The 15,165-nt window shown below is 44.0% G+C and overlaps 1 protein-coding gene across 4 annotated transcripts in view; it reads right to left on the bottom strand.

The window, feature by feature from the left end:
• The window catches only part of IPO8 (importin 8), a 51,433-nt gene that overhangs the window by 18,097 nt on the left and 18,171 nt on the right, over positions 1 to 15,165 (bottom strand). For all 4 annotated transcript variants that reach the window (XM_037514088.2, XM_037514090.2, XM_037514091.2 and 1 more), the window contains 10 exons: positions 14,114 to 14,213; positions 12,479 to 12,555; positions 12,083 to 12,199; positions 11,605 to 11,694; positions 9,999 to 10,164; positions 8,988 to 9,148; positions 7,992 to 8,117; positions 4,545 to 4,611; positions 3,370 to 3,495; positions 2,703 to 2,800 (listed from right to left, as the gene is read on the bottom strand). In XM_037514088.2, coding sequence (XP_037369985.1) covers positions 2,703 to 2,800; positions 3,370 to 3,495; positions 4,545 to 4,611; positions 7,992 to 8,117; positions 8,988 to 9,148; positions 9,999 to 10,164; positions 11,605 to 11,694; positions 12,083 to 12,199; positions 12,479 to 12,555; positions 14,114 to 14,213 — 1,128 coding nt within the window. The remainder of the gene's footprint in view (positions 1 to 2,702; positions 2,801 to 3,369; positions 3,496 to 4,544; positions 4,612 to 7,991; positions 8,118 to 8,987; positions 9,149 to 9,998; positions 10,165 to 11,604; positions 11,695 to 12,082; positions 12,200 to 12,478; positions 12,556 to 14,113; positions 14,214 to 15,165) is intronic.

The raw sequence follows: 15,165 nt of genomic DNA, 5'->3' as shown, positions 1-15,165 counted from the left end.
AAGAAAACAAACCGGTCTTCTGATTAAACAATGAAGAAAACTCTGTGTTATTCTGTTCCTTCTGTTTTCTTGTTCATAAACATCCATTTCTCATAATAATAACAACCATAATTTGATACTATACACACTTTCGTTTCCCCACATGGACATTACAGCCATTTAGGACTGTGCAGATACAACAAAGGCCAAACTGTTCCCCTGTTGACAATTCTGTGTTTTCACTATTATAGCTCTACAATATGCGTGTGTTCAGACATAAAATCTGGTTGCCCCTTAGGACGGTTCCCAAGAGGCTCACAGAATCATGTCTGTATTAGAAGTTAAGATGAAAAAATTACTAAGTTAAAGAACCAAACACAAGACATAAGAATAAGAACAGAATTAACCCAAAGAAGATGAGAGAAATGAAAACTAAAGACAACAAAAGGTAAAAGAGAAAAATAAAAAATAGATTCATTGAGAAAAGGTTTAATGAAGAAGGCAGTTTTTGCCAAAATTATTCTAAAAAGCAAAGAAAGTAAAATTTTAAAAAAATACTAAGAACAGAAGAGACATAACTACAGATCAAGACAAGATTAAAAATAAGCGAAAAGGGCCTCCCTGGTGGCGCAGCAGGTTGAATGCAGCGCTGTGAAGCTCTCTGCAGCCTCTGCAGTGCCAGTTTGATTCCCGGCGGGCCAGAGAGATGCCCACATGGCGGGGCAGACCTCTCCTGTCTTGCCCACTGCTCCCCTCAGCAGTGTTTTCGGTCCTTCTGCCTGTTCTGCTTCCTGCTCTGTCACTGGTGAATTCTCTCACCCTCCCGTGCCTCTGGCCTGTACCCCAGTGCTTGCATAAATAAATGAATCTCTAAAAAAAATAATAATAAGAGAACACCAGGCCTCCCTGGTGGCCTACGGGGTTAGGACACAGCCTGTGAAGCTATCCACAGCCACTGCTGCACAAGCTCGCTCCCTGACCTGGGAGCTACACAAATGGTGCGGCAGACCCCTCCTGTCTCATCCGCTACTCCCCTCAGCAGTGGGTTTCAGTCAATCTGCCTATTCTGTTCCCCACTCTGTCTCTAGTGAATCTCTCATCCCCCACCCCTCTGGCCTATACCCCAGTTCTTGTATGTATAAATAAATAAATCTTTTAAAAAAAGAAAAAAAAAGAAGAGAACACCATGGAGACTATAATCCTTTTATATTTGAAAACTTACATGAATTGAATAATTTCATAGAAAAACAGAACTTAAGGAAAAATTACTTCAAAGGAAGTTCCCAATAAAGATGACACATTGAACACTCTCATTTAATTCTAGTCCTTTCCACAGGGACATTAAAGTGGTAAAATGAGACTGTGGAGGGGAACACCTGAAAGCAGAGAAGACTGAAGAGGGATGGTCACACAACCGTGGGGCCACGGCAGCTGGGCGGCGCATCGGCGCATCGCTCACCCAGGGCCCCTGGCTCAGCTCTGACTCGACACATAGTAGCTGAGACAGAGGGTGATACACTAAACACAAGGCACCAGACAATAGACTGTGCCCCTGACTCCCTTCTGACTAAAAGGTGGTCCTTCTTCAAGACGTCGTCAAGTCTAAATAACACGTACTAAGTGCTGTGGAGACACCTGGTATTAGGCGAGAGTTTAACACACACTAGTCGTTAACAAAAGTAAGAAGAAACAGATTTAACTACTTGATAAATACTAGGACATCACTCTCACTCTGCCCCCCATAATGCAGAGCGGCAGTGCGTGACCAAGGGACTTGGGCCATGAGGCTTTCCACTGCACTTTCCCTCACTGGCAGCTATCTCTGACGGGAAGGGGGCTGGAGAGGCGGGTGGCCAAGACCACCAGGTGGTTAGGCTTTATTTAACAAGCTGGGTTATCACAGACCCAAGTGAGTGGATAAATACTGATTCCGTCCTTCCCTTTACACATCAGGAAAGTCTCCCAGGCACAGAGACCTGAAGGGGAACCACTCCAGACTGAGTAGGGCAGACACAGAGGGGCTGCTGCATGTCCCTTCCCAGACAGGCTGCACACCTGCTCTCGCTCCCAGCTCCAAGGGTTTCTGGTTTCCATTTATCAGAAATTTCAACTCTGCCAGCTTTAGGTAATCATTTATATTTATAGTGTATGTATCTATGCATGGAAAGAAGAAAAACACTAGTCATCAATGATACCAAGGTCCAACCAAGGAAAAACCAAGAGCTTGTGACAAAGGTGACACAGCATATGACACTGTCTGCATCCACCACTGTGCAGCTTATAAATGACCTAGCATTGAGCTAAATTATGTTGTTTTTCCAATGATTCCAACTTTGTCTTACTTGGGTTCAACTCACCTGCACCTGGAGACTACTACTATATATGTTCAATCAAAACAAAAATTGTAAAAGACAAACTGTGTGTTAACTTCCCTAGCACTTTTCCTATTCACACAAGCAAACATGCATCTTTTTAAAGAATAATTACTGACCCTGAACATCATAAAGTACAGTGACCAAAGTGGGAAACATTCTTAAGCACAAAGCATTACATAAAATTTTCAAATCACAATCCCAAGCTGGATTTGAAAATATAAAGCAAAAAGTATGTGTGGATGAAGGTAACACAGAACTGAACACTTACACAAACTGGAGACATGCCCTCAAGTCAGACCCTAAAACTTTGCGGAGAGCCACAAGGATGACAGCTGAGGACACACTCACCTTTCTGCACATTGTGAAGAGTATTTCCAGGTGCTTTGGGCTGGAGAGCAGCGTGTTGGTGTCTATTGTCACGTAATTATGCAGGAGAGGCATCATGTCTGGGCAGAAAGTCAAAATTCCAAAAAGACTTGAATAACACAGATAGAAATAAATTATTCCCACTGAAGCACTCACACGCCACTATCTCCCCTCACAACCACAAAGTGCTACAGACCAGAGAGCACCCCAATTTACAGGAGGAGAGATGAAAACATAGCTCGCTGCAGCGATCGGTCTGAGTTTTCTTCTCTTTCTCCGCAGCATGCCACCTGACACACAGCAAGTTTTCCTGGTCTTCTGTGGCTCCCTCCCCAGAAAGGAAGAGTGGAAACGACATGGGTTGTCTACTTTGTCCCCATCCTAGTATGGAGCTGCTACAGAGCCTGGAACGCAGTTAGCTCTCAGCAAGTAGGAGCTGAATTTGGAGTGAAAACTGGCTCTGCTGGCACAAAGGAGGCCACAGTAGGCCGCTATGGCCCCTGATCTGTGTGCCCAGGGCGGAAAGAGCAGCTTCACTCCATAGGGGTAAGAACAACTATTTTCTGGTGAGTGCTGGAATCATGCACTTTGAGAGAATCACAGAAAATGCTGTCCAGATAAGGTACAGGTGTGCCTGTCGGGGCCACACCTGTGAAGTACTCAAAGCAGTCCTGCTGGAAGACCTCATACAGGATGCCCAGTAGTTGCCACATCTGAGGGGAAACGCCGTGGCAGGTCAGACTGTATGCCAGCGAGAGGATTTCCTCATAGAATTCTGGAAAGACGAGAACCCACAGTTAGAGCTCCAGCCAACACCAATGTGGAAAGACATACGAAGAAGGGCCAGGCCAGCCACACACACCAGGCCTCTCAGCACTGACTTCCTCAGCATTCTGGTTCAGTGATATGGGCCTGCCCCCTGTCCCCCCATAAGACAAGGCAAAGATCTGCTGTGACTCACCTTACTGGGAAAACTGAGAGAAAAATGTCTTTGTCATGATGTGGAAAATAGTGTTCACACTTACAAAACTATATCAGAAATGGATAAGACTATCCTGCTTCTCTCAGACAAGGACTTTAAATTTATAAAGGACTTTTTTTTTAAATTTATATAGGAACTGGGGTACAGACCAGAGGTGTGGGAGGGTGAGAGAATTCACCAGAGACAGAGCGGGGAGCAGAACAGGCAGATGGACTGAAGACACTGCTGAAGGGAGCAGTGGGAGAGGCAGGAGAGGTCTGCCACACCATGTGGGTTTTTTCCCCTGGCTGGCCAGGAATCGAACCTGTGCTGCAGAGGCTGAGGGCAACCTCACAGCGTGGCGCTCAACCCGCTGTGCCACCAGTGAGGCCCTATAAAGGACTTAAAAATTATAAAATAATTAATATTCTTTGGAGAGTTTAATGAAGCCAGGCTGAAATATCTACCTGACTCACTTATTTTCACAATCTAAAGGCTGTACAGTATTTTATCAATTTGTGAAACTTATAAAATATGTACAGCAGTGTAGTTCATTAGTCTGCCTGTTCTGTTCTCCGCTCTATCTCTAGTGAATCCTCTCACCCTCCCGCACATCTGGCCTGTACCCTGGTTCTTGTATAAATAAATCTTAAAAAAAATTTTTTTATTGGATATATTAAGTTTATGTATAAATAGAAATAGCATCTAATTATAGAAAGTATATCCAAAACATGAAGAGAATGCAAACTTCTCTTTCTCAACACTGTCCGGCTTGTTTAACTGAGGGGCTGAAAACACACTTGAAGTTCATGAAATGTTTAAAAAATTCTCAGTTTACCTTTATACTCAGCCTTTGAACTTACCAATTACATGTTTCTGTAAAACAAGATCGATGATGCGTAGACAGATATTTTCTAACTGCTGAGTAACCTAAAGACAAATTTCGAACATTTAATTTAAAATTCATCATGATGACCCCTAAATTAATCTATATATTTAATTATCCCAATAAAGATATCAATAGGATCTTTGAGAGAAGCTGATAATTCTAAACTTCATGTAAAAGTTAACACGTGCAAATACACCAGAAAATTCTGCAACGTGGACTAATGATGGAAATGTAAATTAAATGTACAATAAAATTACCAATTAAATTAGTTCCTTAACTTATGTTTTCTACCAAAATAAATTCCCAATAGATCAAAGATTTCAACGTGAAGGCCAAAACAAACCATTAAAAATACTAGAAGATTTTAAACGAATTCATATATATTCCCAAAAAAGGAAAATGGCTCAGAGTCCAGCAACCAGAAATAAATGTAGTGAGCCATGTGATTTCAAAAATTAAAAATCTCTACACAGAACAGGAGAAAGTCAAAGATACATGAAAAATTGAGTGAAACATTTTCAAGCAGTATTACAAAGATCAAATTCCCTTTTGTTGATGAAATCCAGTTGACAATAAAAAAGGCAAAGGTTACTAAAAAAAGAAACATAAACAGAACTTAAGCTTATAAAAAGGTGTTCATCCTAAGACATAACGAGTACAAAATAGAACACCCTTCAGCGATCAGTAAAGTGACAGCAACCGTTAGAAAGCAGGGTGCTGGGCAGAGACGTTTGGAGAGTGGACGCTGGTTGCACCTCAAAGGACGAGTAAGGAGTAGCCTTCTAACTGGCTCCTGGATATTTCCTTCAATTCAGCAATTCCACCTCAAGGAGCATGCCCTCCAGATTGTCACTATGGAAAGACCATCCATTGCAGCAAAGCTTGTCATCAGCAACAACCAAATGCACATGTAATAAGAGGCAGTCAAATTATATCCATGAAAGAGGCTTAAATAAATCTGACACAGGGATACCAGGCTGCTATTAAAAATATGTGACTTTGGGGCCTCCCGGGTGGCGCAGAGGTTGAGCGCTGGGTTGAGAAGCTGCCCACAGCCTCTGCAGCGCTGGTTCAATCCCCAGCTGCTCCCCAGCCACCGGAGGAGGGTCCCACATGGCACGCAGACCTCTCTTGCCGCCCGCTGCTCCCCTCAGCAGTGTACTTCGGTCCTTCTGCCTGCTCTGCTCCCTGCTCTGGCTCTGGTGAATTCTCTCACCCTCCTGCACTTCTGACTGTACCCAGTGCTTGCATGAATAAATAAATAAATCTTTAAAAAAAAAAAAAAGTGACCTTGGGCCTCCCCTGGTGGCACAGCGATTGAGCGCTGGGCTACAAGGCTGCTCGCAGCCGCTGCAGCGCCGGTTCATTCCCTAGCCGCAGGCGAGGGTCCCACGAAATAAATAAATAAATAAATAAATAGTAAAATAAATAAAAATATATGACCTCATTGACTTCATAAAAGGATCATTAAAGATACATTAAGTTAAAAAGCGCAGATGAAAACTGCCACAGTTTTCAGAAAACTAAAATATGTACTCTCACTTTTTGATCATATGTTTCAGTAGAAAAATCTCGGGGAGAATGTAAAAAACCTCCTCAAAGAGCTGAGTGAGAAGGTAGAATTTCACTGAATACTTCATTCCTTTTCAATTTTTCAATGTGTTCATACCAAATATTTCTTAAATCATCCTGAGTTATGTTTTTCATCTAAGTATTCTACTTCAATCTCAAGCATATTATTTTAAAATTCAGATAAACTTTATCTTAAAAAGCTTAGATGATCCAAAATCCCCCAGTTTAAAACCACAAGCAGGGCCTCCCCGGTGGCGCAGCGGTTGAGCGCTGGGTTGCGAAGCTGCCCGCAGCCTCTGCGGCGCCGGTTCGATCCCCGGCTGCTCCCCGGCCACCGGAGGAGGGTCCCACATGGCGCGCAGACCTCTCCTGCCGCCCGCTGCTCCCCTCAGCAGTGTACTTCGGTCCTTCTGCCTGCTCTGCTCCCCGCTCTGGCTCTGGTGAATTCTCTCACCCTCCCGCGCTTCTGACTGTACCCAGTGCATGTGTAAACAAGCAAACAAACAAACAAATAAATAAATAATGCATGCCTCTTTAAAAAAATAAATAAATAAAATAAAACCACAAGCAAAATTGCATGTGCCTGAGCTTTCGTGATGATTTCTGACTTTGCTTTTCATACTTAAGTGTTTGTGTAGATATGCAAATATGTGCAATGTTTCCTTGTAAGGAAAAGCTGTTATTAAAATTTGCTTCTAATAATTCAAAGCTCAGAATCACAGGGCATGTCGTCAGGAGACCTGGAACCCATTTTGTCTCCGGCTACTGATGACCTTCGTAAAGCCATCCAGCTGAAGGTTTTAAGCTTTCTATCTGTCAGTAAGGAAGCTTCTGGATTTTACCTGGGTCCCCTCCCTTGCTCACCACAGCAAGTTCACACACTCCTCTGTGAGACACAAAGCAGATCCAGCGTCAGGAGTGCAGTGTGGGCACAGGCACCTGAGCAGCCATGACCCTGTGCCATGGGTAGGGGGAGAACTACAGGGACCACACCCAAGGGGAGAAATCACAGACTGTCAAAAAGTTAACAAAAATGTAAGAAAAAAGTACTATATTTAAAAACTTCAAAAATAAAATAAAACACAAGTTCTAATATAAGGCGAAAGAATTCTCGATAAGCACATGTGCTGTCATTTAATTTGGACATTTCCATTGCACCACAAAGCAATGGAAATGGCAATGAAATAATGAATATGGCAATGAAAGCTCACATCAAGTCTTTTAGTTGAAGACAGGCCTGCTGGGAGGTGACCGGGTGGCCACCACCGCTGCACCACAAGCACAAGGTGACCTGCAGCCATGGGCTACACATGCTATTCAGAGAACGGCCACCTGCTCTGTGTCCCCATTGCACAGACAGCATGGCGTCTGCCACACAGAGCCTGACAGGGCCTCATCTCCCTCCTCTGCAGCCCTGCAGCCACATGCACATGAGCCACCCCTCAGTGGAGAAGCATGTGGTAAATGCCTGCATAGATTCTACCCCAAAACTGTTCTGGGATTTGCTCTAGGAAAGATGGTGTTTTAAGCTCTTCTGCTCATCCATTCCCAGGTCTGCAATGACAAGAGTTTTGCCCCATTACTCTACACAAGCCACTGAGACTGGAGGACTCACCTCTGACCAGGTACGGGTCTTATTACCCAACCCTGGCCTGCAGGCAGTGAGGAATGGACTGTATCAATGCTCCCACCCAGACCACCAAGTGACTTTCCCCTAGAATTTCACATGATTTTAAAAACCGAGCAACATAACTAAATAGAAATTTAAAAGTCAAGACATTAAATTCGCTGACCATAGTATTGTGGGTCAATGTCACTATAACGACCTTCTAAGACTTCAGAGTCCTACCTCTTTATGATCCTCTACAACAGTCAAGATGGTGTCGATGGTGTGCAGAATTCCCATGGCCATTACTGTTTTGTCTTCAATTTCTTCATATTCATCACTCTGAAGAACTTTGCCAAATATCTCTGCCTGCAAAAAGAAGCACACTCAACAATGAAGACTGTCACACCCACCCTTCATGCTCAGTCTGCAAAGGGCCGCGCATGTAAACCAGCTTCACTAAGTCATGCACCTGGAAGCCTGGACGCCTGGAGACAGGACAGCCCTGTCTCAACACAGTCATCCTTTCCTCCTAGTCACCAGGCGGGACGTGGATTAGCCACCACAGAGAGCAAATATCGACCCTCTTGGGTCATTAGGAAAAGCCCAGAAAACTGAAATCGAGTAAGACCGAAACAACAAACTTGGTAAAATGTTTAGAAGACAAAGTACAAGAATCACTTAGAAAATGAAACAAAGATAGACATGGAAAAGAGAGACTCAGTCCTGGCCCAATATTCCGCATCAGGACGATAGAGAAAAAAATGGTAGGGAGAAAGTCAAAGAAGTAACACAAACAATTGCCCAAATCTGAAGGGAATCCAGTTCCAGATTCAAAGCCCAGAAAAGGAGACTCCAGAAGGCTCACATGCAGCATCACCCTTGTGAAATCTCAGAAAATGAGGGATTTCAGTCTAACTATAGAAACTGCTAACTCAGAATTATCAGAGCAAATATTGTCATACCAGCATTTCAGTCACATAAAATTGAGCTCCAAATTCTGAATTTCATTTATTGAGGTAAGTCAAGGGTTTTCCACCAAAGGGACACAACCTCTCCAAGGGCCCCCCCACTCCTCAAGCAGGGCCATACCCCCTCCAGTGCCCCCAGGTGCCGGGTCATGACCCCTCCAGGCCATGCCCACTCCTAACCACGCCCACTCCTCCAGTCCCCTACATCCTAGGCTATGCCCTCTCCCGGGGGCAGCAGGTGCCAGACCACACCCGCTCCCAGACTTACCAGGTGCTGGGTCATGTCCACTGCGATGGAGGCCACCTCCTGGCTGTACTCGCAGATCATCTTCTGGATGACGTTCGTCACATCGTCATTCTCTGTCTCCCTGACAATATGCAGCAGCTCCTGCATCACAGGCCTCACGTGTGGCTTCATGTACTCCTTAGCTAACAGTAAGACAAGGCGAATAAAAGGAAAGACGTCCGCCACCCAGTAGTGGTAAGAGGTCAGGTAGCCGAGGGCACTGGCCAGGGACACACACTTGCCCTGTGGGAGTCACACAGCTGCAGTGTGTCACGCCTGGGGCATCAACTTGCCCTTGAGTGACAGTGGAGTCATCAGCCCACCTGACTGCACATGGAGCCATGCGTGTGCCCCCAGGCAGCAGAACACGCGTGTCGAAGTTCTGGATGCAAAGGCTGGGCCAACCTGGTGCCCACGGACCCCACATCCTGCTGCCCACCTTCCTGATGCCCAATGACCCAATGCCCACCCTCCTGCCCACACATCGTCACGCCACGTCTAGTCATCCAGTGAAAAGCTGCTGAACAAGGGAAATTGGGCTCACGTTCCCCACAAAGTTATATTTATTGTCAGAGGTTTATTTGAACTTTGACTCCCAATCTAAGGGTTCTCTGCACATCACTAGAAAGGCCTCCGCTGCTTTCAGAATCCGCAGAGCCATGGAAAGAGGGGGAGTCTTGCAGTGCCCAATCCAGCCCGCTATGCAGGAGCATGTAGGCCTCGGCAGGGTGTAGTGGTCAGGACCGGACCCCAAGTCTATCCTGTCTGCACTAGCGCCCTTGTAATTATCAAGTTGCTTCCTTGTCTAAAATTTTCAAGAAACTACACTCCTGAAAAGAGCTAGAAGAAGCTCCTATAAATTTCTGGTGGGCAATACCTCAAAAATCCGAACCCTGAACCCTAAGACCCAGAGCACCATCTTTGTAAGGAGAGGGGGTGAAAGAAACTCTGAGGAGACCATGCTGACAGCAAAGACATTGGAGCCACCCTCACCTTGCGCCTGGTTAGAAACCAGTGACTGTAGGGCAAGCGCCGCCTCCACCTTGACCGGCATCTCCTTGTCGTCAATCAGGCTCTTCTTGGCCAGCTCCACCGCGTTCCTCAGGTTGAGCTCGTTGTGAAATTTCAGGGAACTGAATGCGTGGAGCACCCAGCAGGACTGCGGTGGGGAGACAAGGGCAGGGCCCTGCTCGGTGAGCCTTGCAGCAGTCACACACAGTGCCCCTCCGCCAGCCCTCACTGCCTCAAGCAAGGGCTCTCACTGTGTTTTGGGGGACAGCTTATGAGCCCTCCTAGTCTCTTACTTCCAGATTCCCCACCTTGCTTAAGGAGGAGTCTTTCTAATTCTAAGTTAGCTAGGGACAACCACATTTTCCACAACAAGAAGAAAACAGCCAAATCTAAGTGGGTCTGAAAAAAGAAATCCTATTTATGCTTTTAATGTGATGATTCATTACTCATTGATCATTTATAAGTAAAAGCTGCTACCAACCAGTGCTTGAAATCCAGTTGCCAGTCTTCAGAGCAAATAAACAGAATATTCTTTCCCGTACACTGACTGGCCTCAAAAATTTCGTTTTTCCACTCACATGAGGAGTGAGGATTTTCTTTTTTAATCCTTGCTTATTTTTTCACAGTACAGGATTTCTCCCTCAGGCACAGGAGAAATAGTTTCCAGCCAGCCGAGAGCCCACAGTCCTCACCTCCCTCCACTACGCCTGCCTCCCCAGTTCTCCACTCTCCCCTGGAATGAGGAACTTCAAATCTGATATAGATTACCAAATTTTAAACTATTAAACCACAGAATTACACCATTACTGTACTTTTTAATTTTTCTACATGCACAAAACAATCAACTGTAATTTATCTGAATTCCTAAGGACTTTTAGCAAAAGAACCTCGATTCCTGCAGCTACAGAGGCGGCAGCCCACCTCCAGCACGTTCCCACAGCACCTCCATCTCCAATCTGACCAGATGGTTCTCCGGAGACTGTGATCTCCTGTTTACTCCATGCTTTTGAAGGCACAGGCATTGTTAACATACGTTGTTTTTTTAGCAAGACTTTTTGTGTTGACGTTGCTATGAAAATAAACACGAGGCCCTTGAATTAAAGTTCTATTTTTACTTCTCTATAAAACATATTGGTTCTTGAAATAATATACACTTGGGAAACAAATAGCATTGACATGGATTGGTACTTTCTCCCTTTCACTAAGGCATAGCTACATGCTGGAAATCAGGGTAAAGTTTTCAGACAAACCGGAACGTCACCCTGTCCTGAACACTGAAGGAGAATCCATCTGTGAATCTACACTGTATGCTACTGTGGCATCACTGCCCTCTGCAAAGGTAGCACATGAGACCAGGGTGCAAAGTGAAAACAATGGAAATTAAAAACCACACTTTCCTTATTTACAAGTTAGTTCTCTACTCAGCTTACATGACCGGAAGGGATATTCTGATAGACTTCATTTCACCACGGTATGTGGTAAAAGTGAATTTACCCAAGAAATGTGAATTTTTGCAAAAACATCTAGTTGAATGATTACCTTACAGATGAAACTTCGATGATACATAATGGAAATATGAAAAACTCACTCTCGCACGAAGATATCCCAGGTTGGACAACAATAACGGGAACACATGATTCTGCAGCAACAGCTCCATCTGGTCCTTGAATAAACTCTTCTGTTAGGAAACAGAAATTGAGCTTCACTGACTTGTCCATAACAAAGGTTACTTCTTAATTTACGTCTAGTCTGACTTCCATTGAACATACTTCTATTCATAATTCTGTGAAATTATTTGACCTCTATATTATATGCTTTAAAATAAGAAATAATGCCTTAGATATAATGTGGCATTAATTTTTGTAGAGATCAGAAATAGCACTAAAGTCACTTTGTATTCTTTTTTATATAGCAATAGATTCATACAAAAAAATGACAAAGTTAATTTTAATCAAAGAAACAGGTGACAGAAAGAAGGCTATTTACAGTCAGCTCAACTTTCATATTCTCTCATTTGCCTATGCTTCACATTTTTATTAAGTAAATTAAATTTTGAGTAGCTTAACCTTCAATAAAATATCAGCTAGGGAACCAATCACATGCAGGGCTCCATCTTTCTTCCTAGGGTCAAAGTTCGGGTCTGTTAGAATTTGATAACAGAATGCCATCATTTTTGGCAACACCTAAAGAAATAGAAGAATCCATTTTAGTCTACATGAGCTTTTACTGGCTTACTATAGTATTAACTATGGCGCATTAACTTTCAAAAGTAAAGCCATTTGATTGTTTTACCAAGCAATTATAATTAAGAAAATAAAATAACCCTTCTCCCTTATTAAGACAGAAAAACAGTCTTAAAGTGGCAGGTTAATGACAAAACACCTTTTCAAACAAATACTAGTGGTATCTGTCCAATAAGCACCAGTCGCCTTGCAGATCGGGATTTACAGAGACAACTGTACCTCTTTCCTTTTCTTTGCAGCGGTATATAAGAGGGTCTGCGCTGCTGTGGTGGGAGAAGCATAATCTTCAAAAATATCTAAGATGTTAAAAGGTTAAACCATGTTAGTAAAGACATCGTGACTTATTCTAGATCTTAAACCACTATTCCAAAACGAAGATGTACAACAGGGTGAAGATGACTTACAGCAAGAGCAGATGCAGAACTATGGCTTTAGCACCTCATTTATCCAATCCTTTACGTTGTCCTTTTGAATATTCATATTAAAATAAGCAATACATGTCAGGTAGAACTGTTACCCTGAGGACAGGAAAAGTGCTTTATCCAAGCACAACAAAAACTTGGGCGCTTGCTGTGTGCTCGGCACGGACCCAGGTTCCAAGAGGGGGCTGACTTAGTGGGAGGAGGACACACTCAGGCACACCCCGGGACGCAGTGGCAGCGACACAATGAGAGAGCTTGGGCACTAGTTTAAACAGGGAGTCATAGAGCCCACCCTGCCCCTCACTGCCCTGACACACAGGCAGGCATCAAACCAGTGGGGAGAAGGCCCATGTGAGAACTGAAGTGACACTCTCCCAGCAGAGAAACAGTTCAGTTTGATAGGTGTTCACTAGACATAGACTGATTTAAAATACATCACTTCATGTCACACAAGTTTTCAAATTCCAGAGTAGGCAATTCTATATGAGAAGTATCTGATATGTCCATATTTTAGTGTTTTTAAAAAAATTCTAAGTGTTCATCTCAAAAAATAAAATAAGAGTAGTACGGCTAATTAACATGTACTTGGTGCTTGCTCTGAGCCAGGTGCAGCAGTAAAGCCTTTACCAGCGGGTAGAACCTGCACTAAGCAACTCGTGCATGTTACCCCACCAAACCCCCGTTATCCCACCAAACCCCCCCAGAACCATCACCACTGAAAGCAGAAAGCACTGCACATCAGAGAGGCTCAGTGACTTGCCACAGTCACACGCTGGTGGGACTAACACCCAAGACTCATCTCCTATAGCTTTCACCAAATCTAAAAACACTATTATTAAATATCAGTTAAAATACAGGATTATTTTGTTCATATAAATAAATACAAGTGACAAAAATATAAAAAGAGAAGACTACAAGTCAAACCCACAGTGGGGTGCCCCCTCACCCCTGCAATAATGACCTATATTGAAAAGACTGGAAATAACAAATGTTGACAAGGACGTGGGAAAAAGAGGACAGTCACCCCTGCGTAGAATGCAACTTGATGCAGACTCTATGGAGTAGCACGGAGGCCCCAAGTGACAGGCCCGTTGGGGCTGAGCGATCAGACATGGGGCCCCCGCAGCTCTTCACTCCCTTAAAGAATATCTAGTCCCTAAAACGAGGTCAGCGACATGCAGAGATGAGAGGACCTCCTGACTGAGAAGAACCCAACCTACAAACAGCACCCCAAAAGGCCCAGGAAGGGACGCCAAGGGGTGAGTAGGCACTTTCCCTCCCACACCCAGGGCCTCAAGCCCATGGTCAGCTTCAGAGTTTGCCACGCAGAGCAGACTTGGGGAGTCTGACAAAAGTAATAAATCCGTTTAGAAACAGGAATCGTGGTATGTGACTTTATGTACCCAGGAAGGAATGAAAACATCCCTATTACCAAATTTCATCCTTATGTACTCATATGGGTCTTCTTGCCACAGCTCTTCATCCTCATCTTTATAGCACATCACAGAAAAAATCACATCTTCAGAGATATTCTGAGAAGGCAGAAGACAAGGCAAAACAAAACGACACATTAGCATGGGCAACTCCGGTTTTGTGATGTGCTGCTCATGGACCGCCTGGGGTGGGGAGGGAGGGGGGGTCTGTTCTGACTGTTTCCATCTTCCCATTAAGCTGGCATTGGGGAAAGCAGGGGAGCAGGCGGGCTAGGGTGTGCTAAAGGACAGAAGACGTCCTGACAAAGGCTCAGAGGCAGGGACATGCATGTGATCCAGTGCAGCAGCCAAGGGGACATGAAGGCTGCTAACAAATCACCTTAAACATGCCTTGACTCTTTCAAGAAGAGACTTAAAAAGCCACGGTCATGACTACTGCTTTATTTCTTATTGTGAACATTTTTACATTTCTGTGTCGGCACTGAAATGTCAAGGTATCAACAATGTAAAAATGTTACCTTTTACCATCTTCTAAAGCCTAGTTCCCTATCCTGAAAAACTGAGCTTCACAAGAAGAGAGCCCATCCCAGAGTCTCTGTAACCTGATGCCAATGCCCCACTGAGTCCACTTGAATTCCAACAACTACATATGTGAGAACAGGATTGTCTCTTATCCCTTATTCACATTTAATGATGCTAAGAGGAAAAGCTCAACCTAAAGACCACAGTGTTCTTGTCCACACACTACAGCAACGTGAAAATAAGGACAAAGATATCTAGCAGAGAAAAAATACTGTCATAACTTGCCCTAACTTCACAGGAATACATAAAGGGAACTTCATACTTTTATTAATTGTAAAGAAATGATCACTATTTGATCAAGGGGACTGGGCAGATATTATCAAAATGCTCACATAAAACAGTGGAAAGATAGTGTATTTTTTTTTTAAGATTTATTTATTTATGCATACAAGAACTGGGGTATAGGCCAGAGGTGCGGGGGATTCACCAGACAGAATGGGGAGCAGAACAGGCAGATCCACTGAGATAC

This window comes from Talpa occidentalis, unplaced genomic scaffold, assembly GCF_014898055.3.
Source record: "Talpa occidentalis isolate TD23 unplaced genomic scaffold, MPIMG_talOcc4v2.1 talOcc4.16, whole genome shotgun sequence".
Classification (NCBI taxonomy): Eukaryota; Metazoa; Chordata; class Mammalia; order Eulipotyphla; family Talpidae; genus Talpa; species Talpa occidentalis.
This window is presented reverse-complemented; position numbering and strand designations above follow the sequence as displayed.